Consider the following 19,914-nt stretch of genomic DNA (forward strand, 5'->3'; position numbering starts at 1 on the left):
TGACCGTATGCACGGTACATGCCCAGTGCTGCTGGTTTGTTCCATCCCTGTAGTTTTCAACTGAGAAACAGACTCAGCTTTCAGACCACACACACATTTTCCCACCATATCACTGATCCTAATGTGATGTTGGCAAAGAGACTTTGGCCCTTTTGATTTTCAAATGTTAAAAATTAAATCTATGTCCAACAATAGAATGACTTGATTGTGGAGCTGCTGACTGAAGGCTGACTAGCTGTGGGCAGAGGTGACTGGCAGACTGCCTGACTGGGGTTTTGCTCTCTTGTGACCATGTGACAATGTGTGGTCAAGTTGAGTCTGCATCCAGACTCATCCAGACTCATCCAGACTCATCCAGACTGGCCTCATGCCACCTCTGTGAGTGGATGCCGGTACCAAATGTCAACAAGAGATTATCATTATGCTGATTTTTACAGCTTGAGGATTTCATGTACAGGGTTAGGGTTACATTGTTTAGCTGTGTGCTGTTGCTACATACATGTACATGTTCAGGCTTTTTTTGCCTTAAAATAACACTGAATTGTTTGTTGAGAATGGCTGAGTATGCAGCAAAGGCTTAAGAATACATTCCTGTCCCTCATAAGCACATAGCTTTGCATTACCCTGAGTTGCTAGGTAACAAAAAGCCCAATCCCTGTATGTTATTTACCTAAATTCTGAGATCTGGAACTCTGAAAGCTCACCCATCATCAATCAAATTCATACTTTTACACAGTCAGTAGCAAGTATAGCTCTTACTTAATTGTGTATTATGTGTACTACTTTTTATTTTAGTCATGTATTTAGCTCTGTTTTCAGTTAAACCTAAATTTCCTCCTTAATATATTTGATTTTCACCATGAAAGTTCTACATTCATCATAAAATGCACCTGATATTGTGATCGGTTAATAATTCAGGGTGGGCTTTTTGAGGCATCTTGTAGGATCCAACATTTTTTCATCAACGTCATTTATTAATTTATTAATTAGTTGAACGTTGGCAACTGATGTCTGTCGTCTTTTTGGACATAGATTATGAGATCTTTATAAGACAGTTGTACTGTTTCTAATACATGGCCACACTGTCTGTCAAAGACTGGGAATATTGTTTTGGGGTTTGTTTGTTGACAAAGGTTTAGGATAGTCACAAGACAAGTCTGTTATGTAATTGAAATATTCAAAAAGCACTTGCATGCATCATTACCATCTCTGTCCACATGTCAGTGTTGTTGTCAAGGCTGCATATTTCATACACCTCATTAGTCTTGGTTCTTGTTTTAGCCGAGCTGCCCTATTTTTGAACACACCACTTTGGGCTCTTTGATTATGCTGATTGGAGTTTGTGATAGGTAAAGTGTCAGCAGGTGGTGAGTGGGATTGTGAGTGTTGTTTAGTATTTCTGGTGATTTTTAGATGCCTCATTAATGCTGAATGGAAGTGTGACACAACCAACACTCCATGTGTGAGCACCCACACACTCACACACTCACACACTCACACACTCACACATGCAAATGAACATTTGGAAATGGGTTGTTGTTGTTGTTGTTGTTGTTGTTGTTATGGTGGTGACCGTCTTTTGATAATTTGACGTACAGTATCATCTCCCGCACGTCTTTGACCTCACCAACTGCAAGAGACAGATTCTCTTTGTTGTGTTCCAGTCTGTGTGATTGCATGTTTTCAAACCAGGAGATTTTGACTCTCCATGGTTTCACAAATATTACTAATTATAGCCAGTAACCATGCGTTATAGGCAGCTGTAGTTCAATGTACATTTTAATTTGTTAAGAGTGATGTATTCTGAACTACTCACAAATCCATAACAGTTGCTCATGCTAATTTAAATGACTATATCTATATGTGTACAGAGCTGATGTCATTTTGAATGGGGAACTTTCCCCATGCGGTTAAATAAAAGGTTTCTATCTTATCTTATAGATTTTGGGGTTTTGCCTAAAGAGATTTAATTAGATCACTTGGATTGTTATTTTTACAGACTGCAATGTACTAACAGGCTTTAAGATTTATTTCTGTAACGGTGACATTATATGAACAAGACACTTTTAAGTACCATCTCCCACTCCTACTATGATCTTCCTACTTACCTACTTACAAACTACTTGTACCTTCCCCCATAAATGGACCTTAAAACAATGCTTTCATTATAGTTCAACACCTTTTGTGTTTTTACACCACGAAGAACAAAGGGCTGCTGTTTCGATGTCTTTTCTTTGTCCAACAGTCCAAAACCCAGAGACGGAGGAATTTAAGTCAAAGTCTTTGTGTTCTCATTGTCAAACATCAAAAAGGGTAACGAATGACTGATTTTTGGTACCTTCCATTGAGGCACCATGGTCAGTGGCACAGCTCGTAAAGGGACAGTCTGGTGTTTTTCCACGCAGCTTTCTCTCAAACAAAGCTCGTCTTCTTCTTGTGATAAACAGCCACATGCTAATAAGAAACAACATGGAATGCTGGATGTTCTCCATTGTTGCTCTTTGGAATTCGATGACAAGCTACATCTCATCCAACTAAGTATATAGCTATGTAATCTTGCCCACACACCCTATGGTCGAATGAGCATCTAGACAGACACTTGAGATATTTAGATATTCATTTATTTTTCCATGTCGAAACATTGTAACCACCATTTTTTTGTCAATTGAATTGTCATTGAACAGAAACTAAAGTGGTGTCCCCTCTTCTTTGCAGACTGCCACTCAGTGGGAGCACTGCAATGACCAGCCGGCGTCCGAGCCATGCAGACAGCGCTCACTCCAAACAGCCACCTGCCGTGGCCCCCAAGCTCCATGTACAGCGATCACTATCAAAGGAGAACATCACCATCCACTTCTCTGCTTTTGGGAAGGAGGAAGAGGAGGAGGAGGAAGAGATATACATTACAACTGTCTCCACTACCTCAGCTGCTCAGGATGACTCAAGTGTTGTGACAGCCTTGGAAGCAAGTGAGGAGATGTTTGAAGGCGTTGCACTGGACTCTGCAGCCGAGGTTCCTGTCAGTCCTGAATCATCCAACGTTAGTACACGTCACACTAACACGTCTCCCACACAACCCACGTCATCCAATAGTGCTGAGCAGAAAGGCTCAATGGCCAACTCCTCTCCTACTAAATCTTTAAGCTTTCCATCCACTGAAAAACCATTTCTAAGTTTGGTTAAGTCTCTTTCATCTGACACCGAGTCTCGTGATGGTGCCTCTTCTGCTTCTGGCCCAACACTAAGACACAGGAAACTCATGAAGTCTTTTGTCAAGTCCTTATCTTCAGACACCTCCCAGGACTCACCGTCGACCTCCACACCCTACCGTCTTCCAGAACCTCGACTTAACCTGCAACTCTTCAAGCAATTCACACAGTCCCGGATGCCGTCTGCTACCACGTCTTCAGCCAGTGACTCAAAAACTGCCCCATCCTCTCCATTAACCTCGACAGACAGCCGCAGCTTCTTCAAAGTTTCAGATGTCGAGGCACGAATTGAAGACACCAAGCGTCGTCTCTCTGAAGTCATCGCTGAACCGCTCCAACTGCTGAGTAAGATCATGGATGAAAAGAGCAGCAGCTTAGTTAGCGGAAGCATCTACAGGCCAAAGGCCCTCTCTGTCAGTGCCACAGAACTCTCCAACATTACTGATGTCAATGGTCAACTGGAGAGCAACAACAATTACTGCATCAAGGAGGAAGAAGGAGGCGACTGGGATGATGAGAGCCCAAACAGTGGGATCTCTGGTCTACTTGAACCATTGCTTCCTTCCACTGTTGTGACCAAGAGCCCCAGCAAGCAGTCTTTAATTTCCATGTCTTTGGAAAAGTGCTCTATGTCTGCTTTAGCCAAACAGGAGGATGACGACTTCTGCATCCTGTATAGTGAAAACTTTGAAAGTTGCACTGGCATGGACAGTGATGCAACTGATGATACTGGAACTGTAGGTCAAGCTAAAGTGCCACTGAGTGGCAGCAGTGAACCATGTAGTGACGATGAGTCTGAAAGTATTGTGTCGATACCTAGTGTTCCACACTATACTCTAATCATCCTTACTGTAATGGTGTATGGCTGTTTTGTATTACCTCTGCCAAGTTATATTGGTGGAATGCTGCTCGGGATTGGACTTGGATTTCTTTTAGCCATCGGGGTTGTGTGGCTGACGGGACCAAAAGCTTCTGGTGGTTTTCGACATTCCACACGCCATCGGAAGCTGTGGAATCAGACCAAGTTGGACATCAAAGAACCAGAGATTTATAAGGTTGGTGAATTTGTCCTCGTTTTTGGATTTATTTGAGACTTTTTTGGATTTTTTTCTGTGCTGCTGCAGGAGCTTTTAACCCCTCGGGTTGGTTACTTCTGTCTCCGTCCTCTGCAGCTTCAGGGACTTTCTGTTTGCTTAAATACTCAGATGTTAAAACCTGCTGGTTAGCAGACAAGGCTCAAACACATCAACTAGGTATGGGACGATATACAAATATACTGGCATTACCATTTATTGATTGTGTTCAATTTTTCATTATGAGGATGATTGTGAATGGCAAAAGTCATTCATATTTCATTGTGTTTTAAGAGTAATTTCAACTGTTTAAAGTGTTTTTGTTTTTTTATAATTGCAGTAACTGTTGCTCAAGATAATCAGAACATTACATTTTTGATCGTCCCAGCATATTGCATGTCTTTGCCCACCTGCAATGTCTTTGCAAGGTGGTTGTCATGTTACAAGAGACACTATCTATCCATTCCTTTAATGATGAGTAAAACCAAAACACTGGCACACGTTTGTTTCCGTGTGAACAACACAGTTGCGAGCAGTTCACAAAACCGTGTGTAACAAATTACATGTACATCTATCTCCAAATTGATCACTTGTTATCTAATGGCTGAGGAAAGAGAGTGAATGTGTGACGAGCTGTGAATGAAGGCTTAAATGCATGTTAACAGGCTCAGTTTTTACTCTGGTGACAGAATGGCTGACACGTTAGGTGCTCGTCTTCACTTGAGCCAAATGCACTGAAAACTCACTCAGAGAAAGCAAGTGACAACAAAGCTGCACTCACATGTAAAGGCAACTCTTAACAGTGTAACGTTCACAGAAAGCGACAGCTAACCTTTTCTGTCACCGTGGAAACGTGTTATCGTATGGGTGACATCACACTGTGAGCAGATATTTACAGTGTCCTCATTATCCAGGCACGTTAGTAGTTGTTCAAACAGTCAAAAGAAAAAAAACAACTGCAATTTTCATGAACAGAAGTAGCTGCCGGGGTTAGTGTACTGTTCTTGTTTTAGACGTTATTTCTTGAAATATAATTTGCATTATGTAACATGGATTTTTTTTTTCCCCCCGCAGGGCTGGATGAACGAGATATCAAACTATGACCCAGAGACGTACCACGCCACACTGACGCACTCGGTGTACGTCCGACTGGAAGGCTCAATCATTCGTCTGTCGAAACCCAACCACAACGTTGCCCGCCGTGCCGTGCACAATGAACCCAAACCTGATGTGACCTACGTTAGTCAGAAGATCTACGACCTCACCAACTGCAAAGTATGTTGTCACCTGCTAACATAAAATCACTCACATTATGGTTTACTTGATTTAGAGTTTAATGTCAATGGAAATTTCTGCCAAGATGAAAAATGTTGATGTTAATATCTAGTAAATACAGCAGTAAACGGCAAAAAATGACCATCTTCTTCATTGACTTGTTACATTTGCAATGAAACTGTTTGGGAACCAAATACTTGAGATATTTCCCCCCAATTTTTTGTAGGTTTATCTAATGCCTCAGAACTTGGCCAGGAAGCGCGTATGGAACAAAAAATACCCGATCTGCATTGAGCTCAGCAAACAGGATGACTTCATCTCAAAGGCTGAGGGTGACCGGTGTGAAGCTAATGAAGGCACCAGTCTAAAGGACAGAGGAGAAGGCAGCGGTGCAGCACATGACCGTGGATCGCCGTCTTCTTCCAGTAGAGACCTGACCCTGTATCTGTTTGGAAGGACTGGCAGGGAGAAGGAGGAGTGGTTCCAGCACTTTCTTTTGGCTTCCAAACTCAAGGTGGACTTGAGGAAAACATCTAGTTTGACAGGAATCCGATCTCCGATCTCTCACAGTCGCAACAACAGCCGCAGCAGTCTGGACGAGGCACTGCTATCTCAGCCCAGGCCCAAGGACTCCTCCGTCCCCTCAGCAGCAGCAGCAGCAGCAGCAGCAGCAGCACCAGCAGGTGGCGCAAAAACCAAGCCGTTGTTGGACTACAGTTTCTACATGGCCACTTTGCTGCCAGACCAGGCAACAGTCACTCCGTCAACTGCCAGTCCCGTTCTCCAGAGTCCTCAGAGCAGCCCTGGAGCTGATAAGAAGGTAACGTGTACCTTCTTCTGCCATTCGTACTGTTCTGTCAACGCCTTTTTAAATGAGACCTTTTTAAGCAGTGTAATTACAAATGGCTGCTGTTGTGTCTCATTCTCTTTAGCTCCAGAGCACCACATCAGCTCTGGTGCAGCCCCAGGGAGAGGAGGAGTCCGTCGCCTGGGTGAATGCAGCTCTCGGTCGGGTGTTTTGGGACTTTCTGAGCGAGCCACACTGGGTTGAGCTGGTCTCCAAAAAGATTCAGATGAAGCTCAGTAAGATACGGGTGAGTGGAGCAAAGGCCACAGCACATTCAGAAATAGAGAATCGTTTACCTTCCTGCTGAAAACATGTGACTACACACATGCACACTAGAGCTGAAATGATTAATCGATTACTAAATGAATCGACAACTATTTTGATAATCAGTTAATCGGTTTGAAGCTTTTTTCATGATTAAAACAAGATTTCCGATTGTTTAAGCTTCTTAAATGTGAGTATTTTCTTCATTTCTTTGCTCTGAATAACAAAGAAATCATTCAAAGTCAATCATTTTGGTTTGTGGACAAAACAAGACATTTGAGAACATCATCATTTCCAGCTTTGACAAACACCGATCAACATTTTTTTAAGGTTTTCTGATATTTTATGGACCAAACGATTAATCGAGAAAATAATCGACAGATTAATCAGTTACAGTTGCAGCTCTAATGCACACACGTGCACACACGTGCACACACGTGCACACACGTGCACACACCATCTTTATCCTTTAGCTGCTGAGTGATCGTTTCCTTTATTTTGCTTCATGTTGTAATGTGTTGTGGTGAGTGTGTGAGTGTTTCCATTATAGCTGCAGATAATATTGTAGACCGACCTAGTGTTGGAACAAGCTGTGTTCTGAAGCACAGATAGATGACAGTAAAGCATCAGGCAGCGTGTCATCCAGGCATTGTGTGAATACATGCACTGGTATTGTTTTATATTTAGTGATATAATATTCTTGCAGATCAATTATTCATGTGCTCATTTGTGCGCTTGTCTCTTTTTTTTCAGTTGCCTTACTTCATGAACGAGTTAACCCTGACAGAACTGGACATGGGCTCAGCTACTCCCAGAATCCTTGCAGCATCCAAGCCTTTTGTTGACTATCGAGGTAAGAGAGAGAAGTCAAATTCAATCAGTACACATTTGCACTCACAGAAGACACAGAGACAAACAGAACTATCGTGACATACATTCGTTTACTGCAAGAAATCAGCTGTGAAATGGAGGCTATGAGCTTGTACTTTAGCTTCTAGTCGGTGCATTAGTCAGAGAGTACATGTTAACACACATGTACGACAGAGACAACTAGGTAAAATGATGCATATCTAAAATGAGTGAAATTCCTGTTAGTGACAATGCTGCAGTTTTTTCCCGGGTCAGATTTAGCCGTGTTAAAAAGCAGATGCAAATGCAAATGCAGCAACCTCACCGTAAGTGTCACTTAGTTCAAACTAAAAATGCTAACTCTCTCTTTACACATATGTGAACATGATGTTTGATCATTTCTACATGCTTAAGTGCTCTAATTACTCACTCAGGTAAAATAATAAAAGCAGAACAAATGGTTATTGGCAGAGTGAGCATAGATGATGCTCCTGTGATAAAGGTCAGCGATCCACACTGACACTCATGTCTTTACAGTACAAAGGAATAGAATAAATGTCAAATGGGTTGAACACGTTTGCAATCCGCTGCACACCCACTGCTCCCAGTCTTTCATCAGACTTCATGCTGTTACTAATAAGATCACAATAGTGAGGCTGTAACTGCATGGTTCTGACAAAGAGCAGCATCACACCCGCTACTGTCCTCTCTTTCATCAGAACACACACACACACACACACACACACACACACACACACACTGCCTGTGCAGCAGAGAGGGCTGTAATCACCTGTAAGAAAACACTAAACATCATGAAAATAAAACAGATAAGCAGATGGTTAGTGAAAAGTTTACCAGTGAATAAGTCTTCTTTATTACAGTAATGCGTGGACTACATGTACATGATTGTGATTTATTTATTTATTCATTCATTATCAGGCCATACAGAGGATTTAGCTATAGCTTTAGTAGAGATAGAACATCTATTTCTGTGCTGCTGGAGTTAAGGTGTTCTGGGTCAAAGTCCTTATCAATATATCCATATCATGGACATTTAACTTTGAAATACAGCAATGGGGATGTCAGGGTAAAGGCTGCATATTCTCGTAACTTCATACCTTATTCATCCCTGATTGGGAAACTTGTCTTGCAGTGAGAAGCACAGAATCTTGTTCTTTTCCTTTGGGCTGCTCCCTTCAGGGGTCGCCACAGTGAATCAACCTCGTCCATCTAACCCTGTCCTCTGTATCCCCGTCTCTCACACCAACTAACTTCATGTCCTCTTTCTCTACATCCATAAACCTTCTCTTTGGTCTTCCTCTGGACCTCCTGCCTGGCAGTTCCAACCCCAGCATCCTTCTACCAATTTACTCACTATCCCTCCAAAACACAAATATGGGCAAACAGAACAAGAAGTCACAAAAAAAAGTCTAAATATTACACATCACTGCTGAAATAACAGAGAAACCACAACAAAATCGACTGAAATATTCATGAACTAATAAAGTATGAGCAATAATGAAGAAAACATGACAAACAAAACGTAATCACTGTGGAAATAATAGAAAACCAAAAAATCACACTCAACAATTCCTAAAATACTAAATACTGCAGAAGAAACAGAGAAACCACAACAGAACTGACTCATTTCTTGAACTTCTAAATAACTGTGAACATTACAGGAGGAAAACACCATAGAAAGGTCAGAAAAATGTATAAAATACTAAACTCAACAAAAAAGACAACAAAGATTTGTAAAATACTAAATGACTGTGTAAATAATAGTGAAAACACAATAAAAAAGACTGGAAATGTCATTAAACACTAAATGACTTTGGAAAAAGAGCTGATGTGTTGCACAGTGGAACACAAGTGAGTAATAGTTGGAGCCATAACCAATGACAACAATACTGTTCCATTCACTAAGTACAAAAAGAGTTTTATTGTGCGTCATGCTGTGGTGTAACATGCACTTCCACCCACTGCGCACTCGACACTCGAGACATGCTCGTTTCCAGCTCGTCTCTCAGCTGCTTGAATAGAGGATGAACTTTTGCTTCCTCCACAGCTGCTGCCAGTGTCTGAGCCGTAATAACACTGCTCAGGACATGTTTGCTGTTTGCTGTTTACTGTTTACTGCTCAGCTGCAAGTGCTGGGGAAAAACACACGTGTCCTCGATTCATGCGCACGGAGCAAAAGACTTGTTTAGAGAAGAGCCAGAGCTGATGTCACCTTAATATTTAGTCTCACAATGTAAATGGTAGTCAGTGTACACTTATGTATACGTATGAAGAAGGTAACATTCCGTCTTCTGGCAGGAAAACAAGCATCTTGCCCTCATCATTGTTTTAATGCCACTTCTTCATTGTCCTCGCTAAAACCTGTCCCATCCAATACAGTGTGGAAAATAGGGATGTCCCGATATCGACTATCAGCCAAAAAACGAGTATCGGATAATATCAGAATCAGAATCAGAATACTTTTATTATCCTAAAGGAAATTGTTTTGTTACAGTTGCTCCATATCAGACTCAGAAGTACCAGTTTTTTGAAAGAGCACACAAGTTAAAAATTAAAAAAGAAATTAATAAAGTTTTAAGATTAAAATAAATAAAAATAAAGCCCTTGTTTAAAACAAGAATGACTAAACGGCACACTGCCATATCGGACTGCCTCTAAAATCTACAACAGTCCATTCCGCTCCAGCTCTTCTGTCCAGCCGCGCCCGTTGTGATCACGTGGTCTCTGCGTGTTGGATGCATGTAGATCTCATGATCACAACAACAGCCAATACTCAAAGGCTGCAATATCGGTATTGTATCGGAAGTGAAAAAGTTGTATCGGGACATCCCGAGTGGAAAATAATAACCAGACAGAGAGAGTTACACTTTCTCTGCAGCATAAATTAAAAATGTACCTTTAGTCCATTGAGAGTGATTAAAAGTGTAAATAAGGCTTAACTCTGCTCCAGTTTTGAGCTGCAGCAGCTTTGTGAGTCATTTTCTTGAGAAATCCTCCTGAGCTTTCAGACATGCATCAGCGCTGAGCTTTTCCTCGCTGCCTGTCATGTTGCTTTTCTCATTTTTCACATGTCACAGATTTGTCTTTTCATCTCTGTCACATGTATGGTCTCCTGCTCTCTTCCCCTCGCGTTCCCTTTCATATCACCTTCCTCTTTGTGCCCTTACTCACTCTGTAGCAACAATATGTCTTTGAGTCACTGCTTCTCTTTTATCACTGCAGCACTCGCGTAACCCTAACATGAGATGAGCAGAAATGTCAGTTAGAAGCACAATCACATCTCAGTCGACACTCTGAATACTATCAGAGTGTGTGTGTGTGTGTGCTTGAATTTGATCATTGCAAATGCCTTGAATTTGTTTAAAAAAAGATTGCGGTTCACAGTTTTAGTTCCACTGTCGATCTAAAGTATCAAATGTGTGAGGCACTCGCACATCCTGTATAGAAGTGAGAGGCAGGAGGAAGCAGGAAAGAGACTCAACTAGGTTAAAGATAACTGAAGGTGTTTTCCTCTCCTCTGTGTCGTATTTTCTCTGATCAATAGTCTTTTATTTGAAGTGGTAGTTTGAATACTTCCAGTTTCCACTGGTGTTACAGTGGCTGTGTCCTCCAGGCATCTCAAGTTCAGCCTCCTCCTCGTCTCACCCTGCTCCTTCCTGGAACAACGCTGAGTACAATGGATCGATCAACCTCTTCAACTGTGTGTGTGTGTGCGTGTGTGTGTGCGTGTGTGTGCGTGTTGCCTCTGCCCTGCTGTTACCATGCACTTGGGCTGTGTATTGGCAAAGATCTGGCAACATGGTGCATATACCAACACAGGGTTGACAATACGACATAAATGGATCCTATGATCAAAGTGTAGGATTGGAAGGAACTTCTTTACCCCAAAAATAGTGAAAGTAAAACTGTCATAGTAAAAGTTGCACTGTGAGAAAATCACCATGAAGAACAAGTTAAATAATCAATACACTATATGCCATGAAATATCAAACTATATCGGTGTATTGATGTTTTCTCACATCAACACCCTCTACATGTGATTTGTTTTATGTGCTCACTGTGCAACTCTACAGTACAGCTGTAGGTGATAATTCAAACTCCAGCATTAAAAACCTGTTCAAGTTACAGCCTTAAAATCCCTCAGACAATTTAAAGTAATTAACACGTTGTCCAGCAGAGGGCACTGTGAGCGCAGCTAGGCCTACATCCATGTAGTTTTCGCTAATCAAAAGAACATAAAAAAACAACAGCTAGGCCTACATCCATGTAGTTTTCGCTAATCAAAAGAACATAAAAAAACAACAATTGTATCTGGTTCTTCACTGTTGATGACAAAGTATTGAACCAATCTGCAGACTTAGCCATTAGCTTAGCTGTTGCTATCTAGGAGAATAGTCGCGGTCAAGCCTCGCGTGATTTTCATTGTCTGAGGTTTGTGCAAGAGACGGGAAGATCCATCTAAACATTTTATGAATCCTTATCAGATCTTCCAAATAATTAGATATCATTTTAAAAAGAAATCTATTTTTTTAACCCATCCCCGGCTCCTACGCTCTGCAGCCACTGTGTTAGTAGTACAGGACACATGAGTGGCACCTGGTGTGTTTGACTTACACTTTCAAACAGCCTGGTCATTCGTTTGCCGTCCGGCACCAACAAGACAACCAACACTCACTGGATAATTCTGGATTCGTTCTCTGTAGACACTGGTGTGTGTGTGTGTGTGTGTGTGTGTGTGGTTGTGTGTGAAAACCCCAGTAGAGCAGCAGCTCTTTAAATACTTTAAATATGAGTAACTATGCCACGTTCTAAGACATCAGTTTGATCTTCAGCAGGTCAACTCGACTGTGTGTCTACATAAACTGAGTTGCTGAGTATAAAGTGGCCTTTAAATGATGTGATTTTCACCGCTCACTTGATTGATTAGTCGTCCTCTGCTGCCTTCTAGTGGAGCACAGAGAACCGACACCTATGATTGTGGTTGTTTGTGGTTGTTTGTACACGGGAACATGGGATTGGTGTTGTAAACAAAGGAGGGGAAATTAAATTAAGAAATCACTTAGTTTGCCTTCTTATTGTTGCATAGTTGTCTCCCTTTGTTTCTTTTTATTCTTTCTCTAATTTATATATTTGAATTGCTGTTGTTTTGTTGTGAAGCACCTTTTGCACATTTTGCGTGCATGGAACGGTTTACAGTCGAGGAGTTTGTATAATCCAGATTACAGCAAGTTCAGCAGAGTCGAGGTAAAACTGCATAAAGGGAGAGGCGTGTTTATGCATCCCCCGCCCCCCCGCTGATATCAAACGAGGGACTAGAGGGACTAGAGAGAGAAGATTGCCTGCTCCCCGACTGTTTCCCCTCTCTTCAAAAGACCTTGTGATCTATCCTTCTTTTTTCTCGCTCCCTTCATCGGGTGCGTCGTTCTCTTCTAAAAAGAACGATCAAGAAAATAATATCTGCTGGAGTCCCCCTCCCCTGTTTGTGCTTGGGGAAATGAAAGGTGCCACAGAAGGGCCAAGAAAGCAAAGACGCAATATGAGAAATAGGATAACAAAGGGGAGGGAGAAGGACAGAGGAAGCAAGGAAGACTGTGGGGAGTAGTATCCTACATGTCTCTGGGAGGGAGAAGGACAGAGGAAGCAAGGAAGACTGTGGGGAGTAGTATCCTACATGTCTCTGGGAGGGAGAAGGACAGAGGAAGCAAGGAAGACTGTGGGGAGTAGTATCCTACATGTCTCTGGGAGGGAGAAGGACAGAGGAAGCAAGGAAGACTGTGGGGAGTAGTATCCTACATGTCTCTGTTCTTAACAATTAGATTATGTTACGATCATCGTGGATTTTCTACATATTTATAAATATGAACTTGAACTTTGTCGTCACAGAAACAGTCGAGCTGTGTAACATGTAGAAGGATCGAGGTGTCAGCTTTTCACAATCTCACCATTTGATTCTGATTAAATAGATAAAAATATATTTACTTAAGTTAAGTAAGTTAAGTTAAGCTAAGTTAAGCTACGTTGCACATGATCCTGGATCCTAGGTTTAACCCGAGAAACAGTTAGATGAAGTTGTAATCATCAAACCCAAACCTTTGTTTTCTACTACCCTGGACGGGCACAGGTCTTATGAAGTTTGTAATCTTAATATTTGAGGATAAGAATCATGATTTTTATGAATCCAATGTTAGTTTTTTGTTGTTGTTTTGACTCTTCTAATGTGAGGTTCTGACAGTACGATACCCTTCAGCAAAAATGTCAGGGTTTTACCTTTACCTCTTACCTTTGTCGAGCCATTACCCCAGCAGTAGTACCATGTTTTCACATAAACTGAATTAAATGATGTAATACATTGTTACATTTATGTTAAATCCAGTTTTACTATTAAGTATAATATCAATGTTGCTGTTATTCAGATTTAAGAGCTAAAAACCAGTCTTTCTTTGCCGGTTGCAAATGTTTATTTTAAGACAATGATGACCGCTGACTGCTCGCACCAGCCACAGGGGGAGCTGTTGCCTCAATTATGTGCTGCCACTGCATCAGTGCACAATCGTCCATGTCTGTAACGCGATGCATCTTTAAAGCAATTATTTTCAATACAATGACATGTGAGATGAGATGGTAGTAGATTTAATTGATGAGATGTTGTACTGTACGCTGATCTCTTACCCGTCTTTAATCTGCGTCTGTGCCTCAGGTCTGTGGTTTGACCTGGAGATTTCCTACAGCGGCTCCTTCCTCATGACGCTGGAGACGAAGATGAACCTGATTCGTCTGGGCAAAGAGGGAGAAAACCTGCGCTTGGGGGAGTTTGGCAAAGACGGGTAAGACGTCGGAGCTACATCGAAGCACTCGCACATTTTAAGGGTTATTTAGGTGGGATTCATGGACTCATTCATCTCTCTCCTTTCTGATGATATTTGTGTCTCTGGAGAGTGCCCCAGTCTGCCTGGCACCTCGCCTTCATCACTCTGGGTTTTATATCTTTTGTTCTATCTCCTTTCTCTCCACGGCTCTGCCCTCTGGATTCTACCTTTTTATGTGGCTGTTTATGGGATGTAATGTTCCTCTGCTCCCGGTGAGTGCTGCTTTGTTTTTAACAATCCTCACTTCTCTTTAACGCTCATGTTCTAGCTGTGTGCATCTCAAGTTCTCTCATTTCCTGAAACTTAAATCAGTGTTTCCCAAAGACTGGGTCGTGGCCCACAGATGGTTCACAGGAGACATTTCTGGGTTCTCAAACAACATTTATGTGTAGATGTTTTTAAATAATTAATAATCTAATTTTATAATAGTTTTATTAGGTTAGCGATCTGGCTGTAACTTGGTCACGACATTATGCACAAATCCAAATTGTGACTTAAGAATCTGGGTTTGGGAAACACTGATAGATTCTCACCCACACGTCAGTGTCATCAGTGCTTTCTTCACATGTTCTGGATTCTTTTCATCTTCCAAGTCCATGCTTGGCAAATAAAAGACACACAGCATGAGTCGTTACCAGTCTAAAGTTTTAAAACGCTCCAGTTTTTCCAGGTTTTTGTGAAAATGTGGGTCATTCAAGTCCAGTGAATTATCTTCAACGTTACAAAAGGTTAAGATTTATATACATTCAGATCACAACTGTGGAAGAGTTGAGGTGTTCTAAACCTGTGAGAGTAGAAACACACCCATCAGTCTTTCCTGATCGACACTGATCCACAGGAACTGCATTGATGCCTGAAACTCTTCATCGTGCTGGTTTCAGTCTCAACATTAATGAGGCGTTTTGTGTACATTACAGGACATTTGACCATTTATCTCTCTATCTATTTCTATCTATATCATCTGTGTGTGTGTGTGTGTGTCCAGATACAGGCCACGGACATACTGTCTGGCCGACAGTGATGAAGAGTCGTCCAGCGCAGGCTCATCAGATGAGGAAGACTCCTCTGAACTGTCAAATGACTCTGCCGGAGCGGAGGGGTGAGAACACGCTCAGATCCCAGAGTTACACAATAGTCACGGTAGATTCAGTGTGTGAGGAAAGATGAACTGATTATTAGATTATTAGATTATTAGATTAGGGGAGTGTGTCTGTTGTTTTCTGTCCATAAAGAAGTTTAAAAACCACAATGAACTGTTCGTTCAACTTTTACTCAGGAGCAAAAATGACCTTTGTCATGAATAATAATGTAAATATTTTGCTGTGATAGCGTTTTTGGACGTGTCGCCGAGTCCCGATGTTAAAATTCATAAATGATTCCGTACATTATTCGTCATCACAGCCGCAGAACGCTTTGTTCCTGAATCATTGTCCTGTTCACAGTTTTGTTGGAGGCCACAAGCCGAGCAAGATCATGCGCTTCGTGGACAAGATTACCAAATCCAAATACTTCCAGAAGGCCACAGAGACGGAGTTCATCAAGAAGAAGATGGAGGAAGTGTCCAACACGCCTCTGCTGCTGACCGTGGAGCTGCAGGAGCTGCAGGGAACGCTGGCTGTCAACATTCCCCCTCCACCCACCGACAGGATATGGTACGTCAATGATGTTATTCAGACGTCAAACTCCCACTGAAGACGACAGGTGTTCAGATGACCAAGCTCCGCCCTCGTCTCAGTGTCAGTAAATCAGTCGTCCACTGACTGCATCGCTGCCCTCTGCTGGTGCATTACTGTACATGACACTGGTCATCTTCACTGCCTCATGATTTCATCACTGCTATTGTGTCAGTGATTGAATTCTATGATTCATCACAATGAATTGTAACCTCAGCGTTCTACACACATTTATTCCTTCTTCACTGCTGAACAAAGACACTTTGTCACTTTGTTGCCTTTTCCTGGTTCATCGCTGTGACGTTTACTGTGTTTCCTGTGACATTTAAACACTTGTGTAGTGTTTGTAGAGACTGTGTGTGTGTGTGTGTGTTTTATCAGATGGTGGGGAAAAAAAAAACTTTGGCGTCAGATAAAGAAATTCTTCTAGCAACAATGAACAATGGAAATTCTCATTTTCAGTGTTTAATGAGCAGACGGTTGACTGTTGCCTGTTTCCTGTGCTGACAGGTATGGCTTCAGGACGCCACCTCACCTGGAGCTGAAGGCTCGACCCAAACTGGGAGAAAGAGAAGTCACGTTTGCTCAGGTCACCGACTGGATAGAGAAGAAACTGGACCAGGAATTCCAGGTAATAATAAACACAAACATCAGTGTTTCCAGAAGCTGGAAACATCATCAACATCATCATCAACATCATCAACAAAGATTGTGAGAGAGTCCACATTCTGTTTGTGTGGTGTTTATTTCATATCAGGTTCAGAATCCAACACTCATCCACTTTAAAATCTCCTTTATTTCCCATGTTTTTATTGCGATGTCTGAGTGCTCTCGGGAGCAGGAAGTCAGATTACTGCAGGTCTGGGAATAACCTCCACAACTGAGTCATGTGACCAGAAATGTGACCTCGGGAAAAAGACTGAGAGGTTGAATTGAGGCGATCAAGGGAGTGAACCAACCCAACACCTCACTGAGAGGGAGCGAGGGAGGGAGGGAGCGAGGGAGGGAGGGAGGGAGGGAGGGAGGGAGGGAGGGAGGGAGCGAGATACTGAGACTGTGCATTTAAATGTCACGTCTTTGTATTTTCAGACTTTAAAAAACATTATTGAATCATCTTCTGTCCTTTCAGAAAATCTTTGTCATGCCAAACATGGACGACGTGTGGCTGACCATCATGCATCACGCCATGGACCTACGCACAGCCAGTGGACCTTCAGTCGTCCCCACAGTGGAACCAGAGTCCACGCAGCCACAGGGGGACGGCTCCGGCTCCGGCTCCGGCTCCGGCTCCGGCTCCGGCTCCGGCTCTGGCTCTGGCTCCGGCTCCGGCTCCAGCTCCAGCTCCGGCCAGTCATGAAGATAGTTTACAGCATTTCCTGGAGCGTGGAAATGTGAGACACTGTAAAAACCACCTCGTTCCAGAGTGAACGGTCGGTGCGTGTCTCACTTCTACAGGTTGAAGAGGTTGAAGGACCAATGATACACAAACTGATGTTTGCTGCTGTGTTCACAAGTATTTATGGTACCAGACAAACAGGTGATTTAGTCTCTGAAGGATTTATGAAACATGACGTGTGAAGAGAGTCATGTTGGGCTCAGATATTTGGGGGTGGTTTAATTTAATAAAATAGAATATATATATATATATATGAGGATATTTAACTTTCTAATGTGTCATGATGAACACTGATGTGGGAGCATTCACCAGATACCTTACAGCCTGTTTCTGCTCAGGCCTCAAAGTCAAATAAAGCAAGAGAAATGCAGAGATTTACAGTGTGAACGTACAGTGTGTTAGAAACCTGAGTGATCTGACGTTCAGTGTGTGTGAGACATCACATGATGTGGTGACGCAGCTCCTGCACACGCACACATCTGTGTGTACGATCAGGCTAGTTACAAAGCACAGACGTGACATCACAACGTGTTTGAACACAAAGTCACAGGAGACGCATTTTAACACCACGTGTGATTGTTCGCAGATCGTTGCGTCGATTTTTAAACGGTCTCTCTTCTGACGTGTGATTGTTGCATCCACACAGAAACACAGTGTGTTTTATGATGTCGTAGTCTGGCTGGTGACGCTGCCTCCATTTTTCACGCCAAGTTTTCACCAAAGTTGAACTTTTTTCAGCTGGAGTGAAAAAAACGAATGATGTAAAAACGCAAATGACACGAAAATGGCGCCACAGTGTTCACGCCCCCCGGGCCACGCCTTGTTCTAAGACGGTCCACATGCCATCAGATCACTCAGGACACATGTTTATCCACGGTGTGACCGAGGCCACAGTGAACGAGGAGTCTGTGAAGGAGAGTATGAAGGAAACAAGCTCCGATACTTTGTTTCTTTACGTTCAAACCTTCTTCTGGTTTCATGTGAAGGTTTTTTGGGTTTTTTTGACCGTTGTTAACCAACAGTATTCATTCATGCTGTGACCACACTCTGAACCCTCACCCATTCATTTGCCAAACACACTTTTTTTGTTTTGTGTGTGGAAACATCAGTGAAACACAAACACAACATCTGTTCATTTGCGATACAAAGCCAGCAGGTGCAGTGATGGAACAGCTGCACAGGCGCAAGTACGATTGAAGTACGATTGTGTAGAAATGTTGTATTTGTGTCACAGGAGAAGAAAGCATCTATTGAATGTATGTGTTTTTCTGCTTCTTTTGTTCTTGTGTGGAAATCATTGATGCCCACTCATGTTTGTGAGTGGGGTATGCAGATAATTGCACAAATAGAAATCATTTTTTGTTCTTCTGTCCTTGTCAGTCTTTGCGTAGCAGGAGCTTCACTCAGCCGTCGTACGTCTGTTGTTAACGTCGATGACTTCAAATGACCAACTTTTCAAAATGCAACAGTGCTTTAAAAAGACTCTGCCGCTGCCGCCGCCGCCGCCATACTGTATGTAGACTGACACACACACTATGTACCGATCAATACATGAGTGAAGTTAATGCACATACTCTGCTGTAGAGCAACTCTTGCCAAGAATGTATAGTCTTATTCACAGGTTTCCATTTAGAGATTTTTAATCTGAACCAAACTCCTTCTTTTTTCTGTTTCTGCTCAAAGGTGCAAATCCTTTATTAACAAAACAAACGTACATTGATATTGTTTACAGGGATGATTAGCGCTCAGCACTCTAACGTGAACTGGAGATTTGTTTTCCCTTTGGTTTGCTGCAGTTGTTGTTTTTTGGGATAAACTGAAGATTTTTGAGGATATATGAAGACGACATGATGATATTTTGAGTTATTAATGACTTTTTTTATGTAAAGCTAATTTTAAGGCCAAATTCAGTGATTATAATGTGTTAACTGCCTTATTTATATAAAGCTGAATAAACCTGCGTCAATGACAACATGAAGTGTCCTCAGTTCTTGACAAAAACATCTTGTTTGGTTTGTACTCGTGTTTGGATGGAAAAGAATCCTTTGTCTTTTTGTCTTTTTATTTCTTGCAGAGAACGATCATTATTCATTATTCACAGTACAACACTAAGTAAATGTCGACTAGAAGTATTTTGTTCTCGCTGTTCTTGTGCGGTCTTTCTACGCGAGTCATTACAGTTTCAGAAAACATGAGCAATAATCCGCTTCCGCTCAGAATTAACCAAAAGTTCTTTGACAATAATAATAAAAGGCGTTTGTTCGTGACTGTAAAGCACGGAAGTCGGTTAATGACTAATTTCCTACTGCAAGAAATGAAGCGCCCACACACGCCTTTGCATGCAAGGATCAAACACTGACACCACTGTGGTGACTCAGCATCCAGTGTGTCGTCGTGTGGAACTGTCACTGTCTCACATGCATGTTTCATTTTGACTCTTC

The 19,914-nt window shown here is 42.1% G+C and overlaps 1 protein-coding gene across 4 annotated transcripts in view; it reads left to right on the forward strand.

Moving 5' to 3' along the window:
* Window positions 1-19,445, forward strand: part of LOC131466820 (testis-expressed protein 2-like) — a 33,910-nt gene extending 14,465 nt beyond the window's left edge. For 3 of the 4 annotated variants that reach the window (XM_058640305.1, XM_058640306.1, XM_058640307.1), the window contains 10 exons: window positions 2,716-4,264; window positions 5,357-5,557; window positions 5,784-6,377; window positions 6,490-6,651; window positions 7,422-7,521; window positions 14,236-14,362; window positions 15,390-15,503; window positions 15,847-16,056; window positions 16,588-16,708; window positions 17,207-19,445. In XM_058640305.1, coding sequence (XP_058496288.1) covers window positions 2,741-4,264; window positions 5,357-5,557; window positions 5,784-6,377; window positions 6,490-6,651; window positions 7,422-7,521; window positions 14,236-14,362; window positions 15,390-15,503; window positions 15,847-16,056; window positions 16,588-16,708; window positions 17,207-17,434 — 3,381 coding nt within the window. In that variant the 5' untranslated portion in view covers window positions 2,716-2,740 and the 3' untranslated portion in view covers window positions 17,435-19,445. The remainder of the gene's footprint in view (window positions 1-2,715; window positions 4,265-5,356; window positions 5,558-5,783; window positions 6,378-6,489; window positions 6,652-7,421; window positions 7,522-14,235; window positions 14,363-15,389; window positions 15,504-15,846; window positions 16,057-16,587; window positions 16,709-17,206) is intronic. The other variant, XM_058640308.1, reaches the window with a different exon arrangement.
* The last annotated feature ends 469 nt before the right edge of the window (window positions 19,446-19,914 follow it).

The sequence above is a fragment of the Solea solea genome, chromosome 10 (assembly GCF_958295425.1).
Source record: "Solea solea chromosome 10, fSolSol10.1, whole genome shotgun sequence".
In the NCBI taxonomy this organism is placed as follows: Eukaryota; Metazoa; Chordata; class Actinopteri; order Pleuronectiformes; family Soleidae; genus Solea; species Solea solea.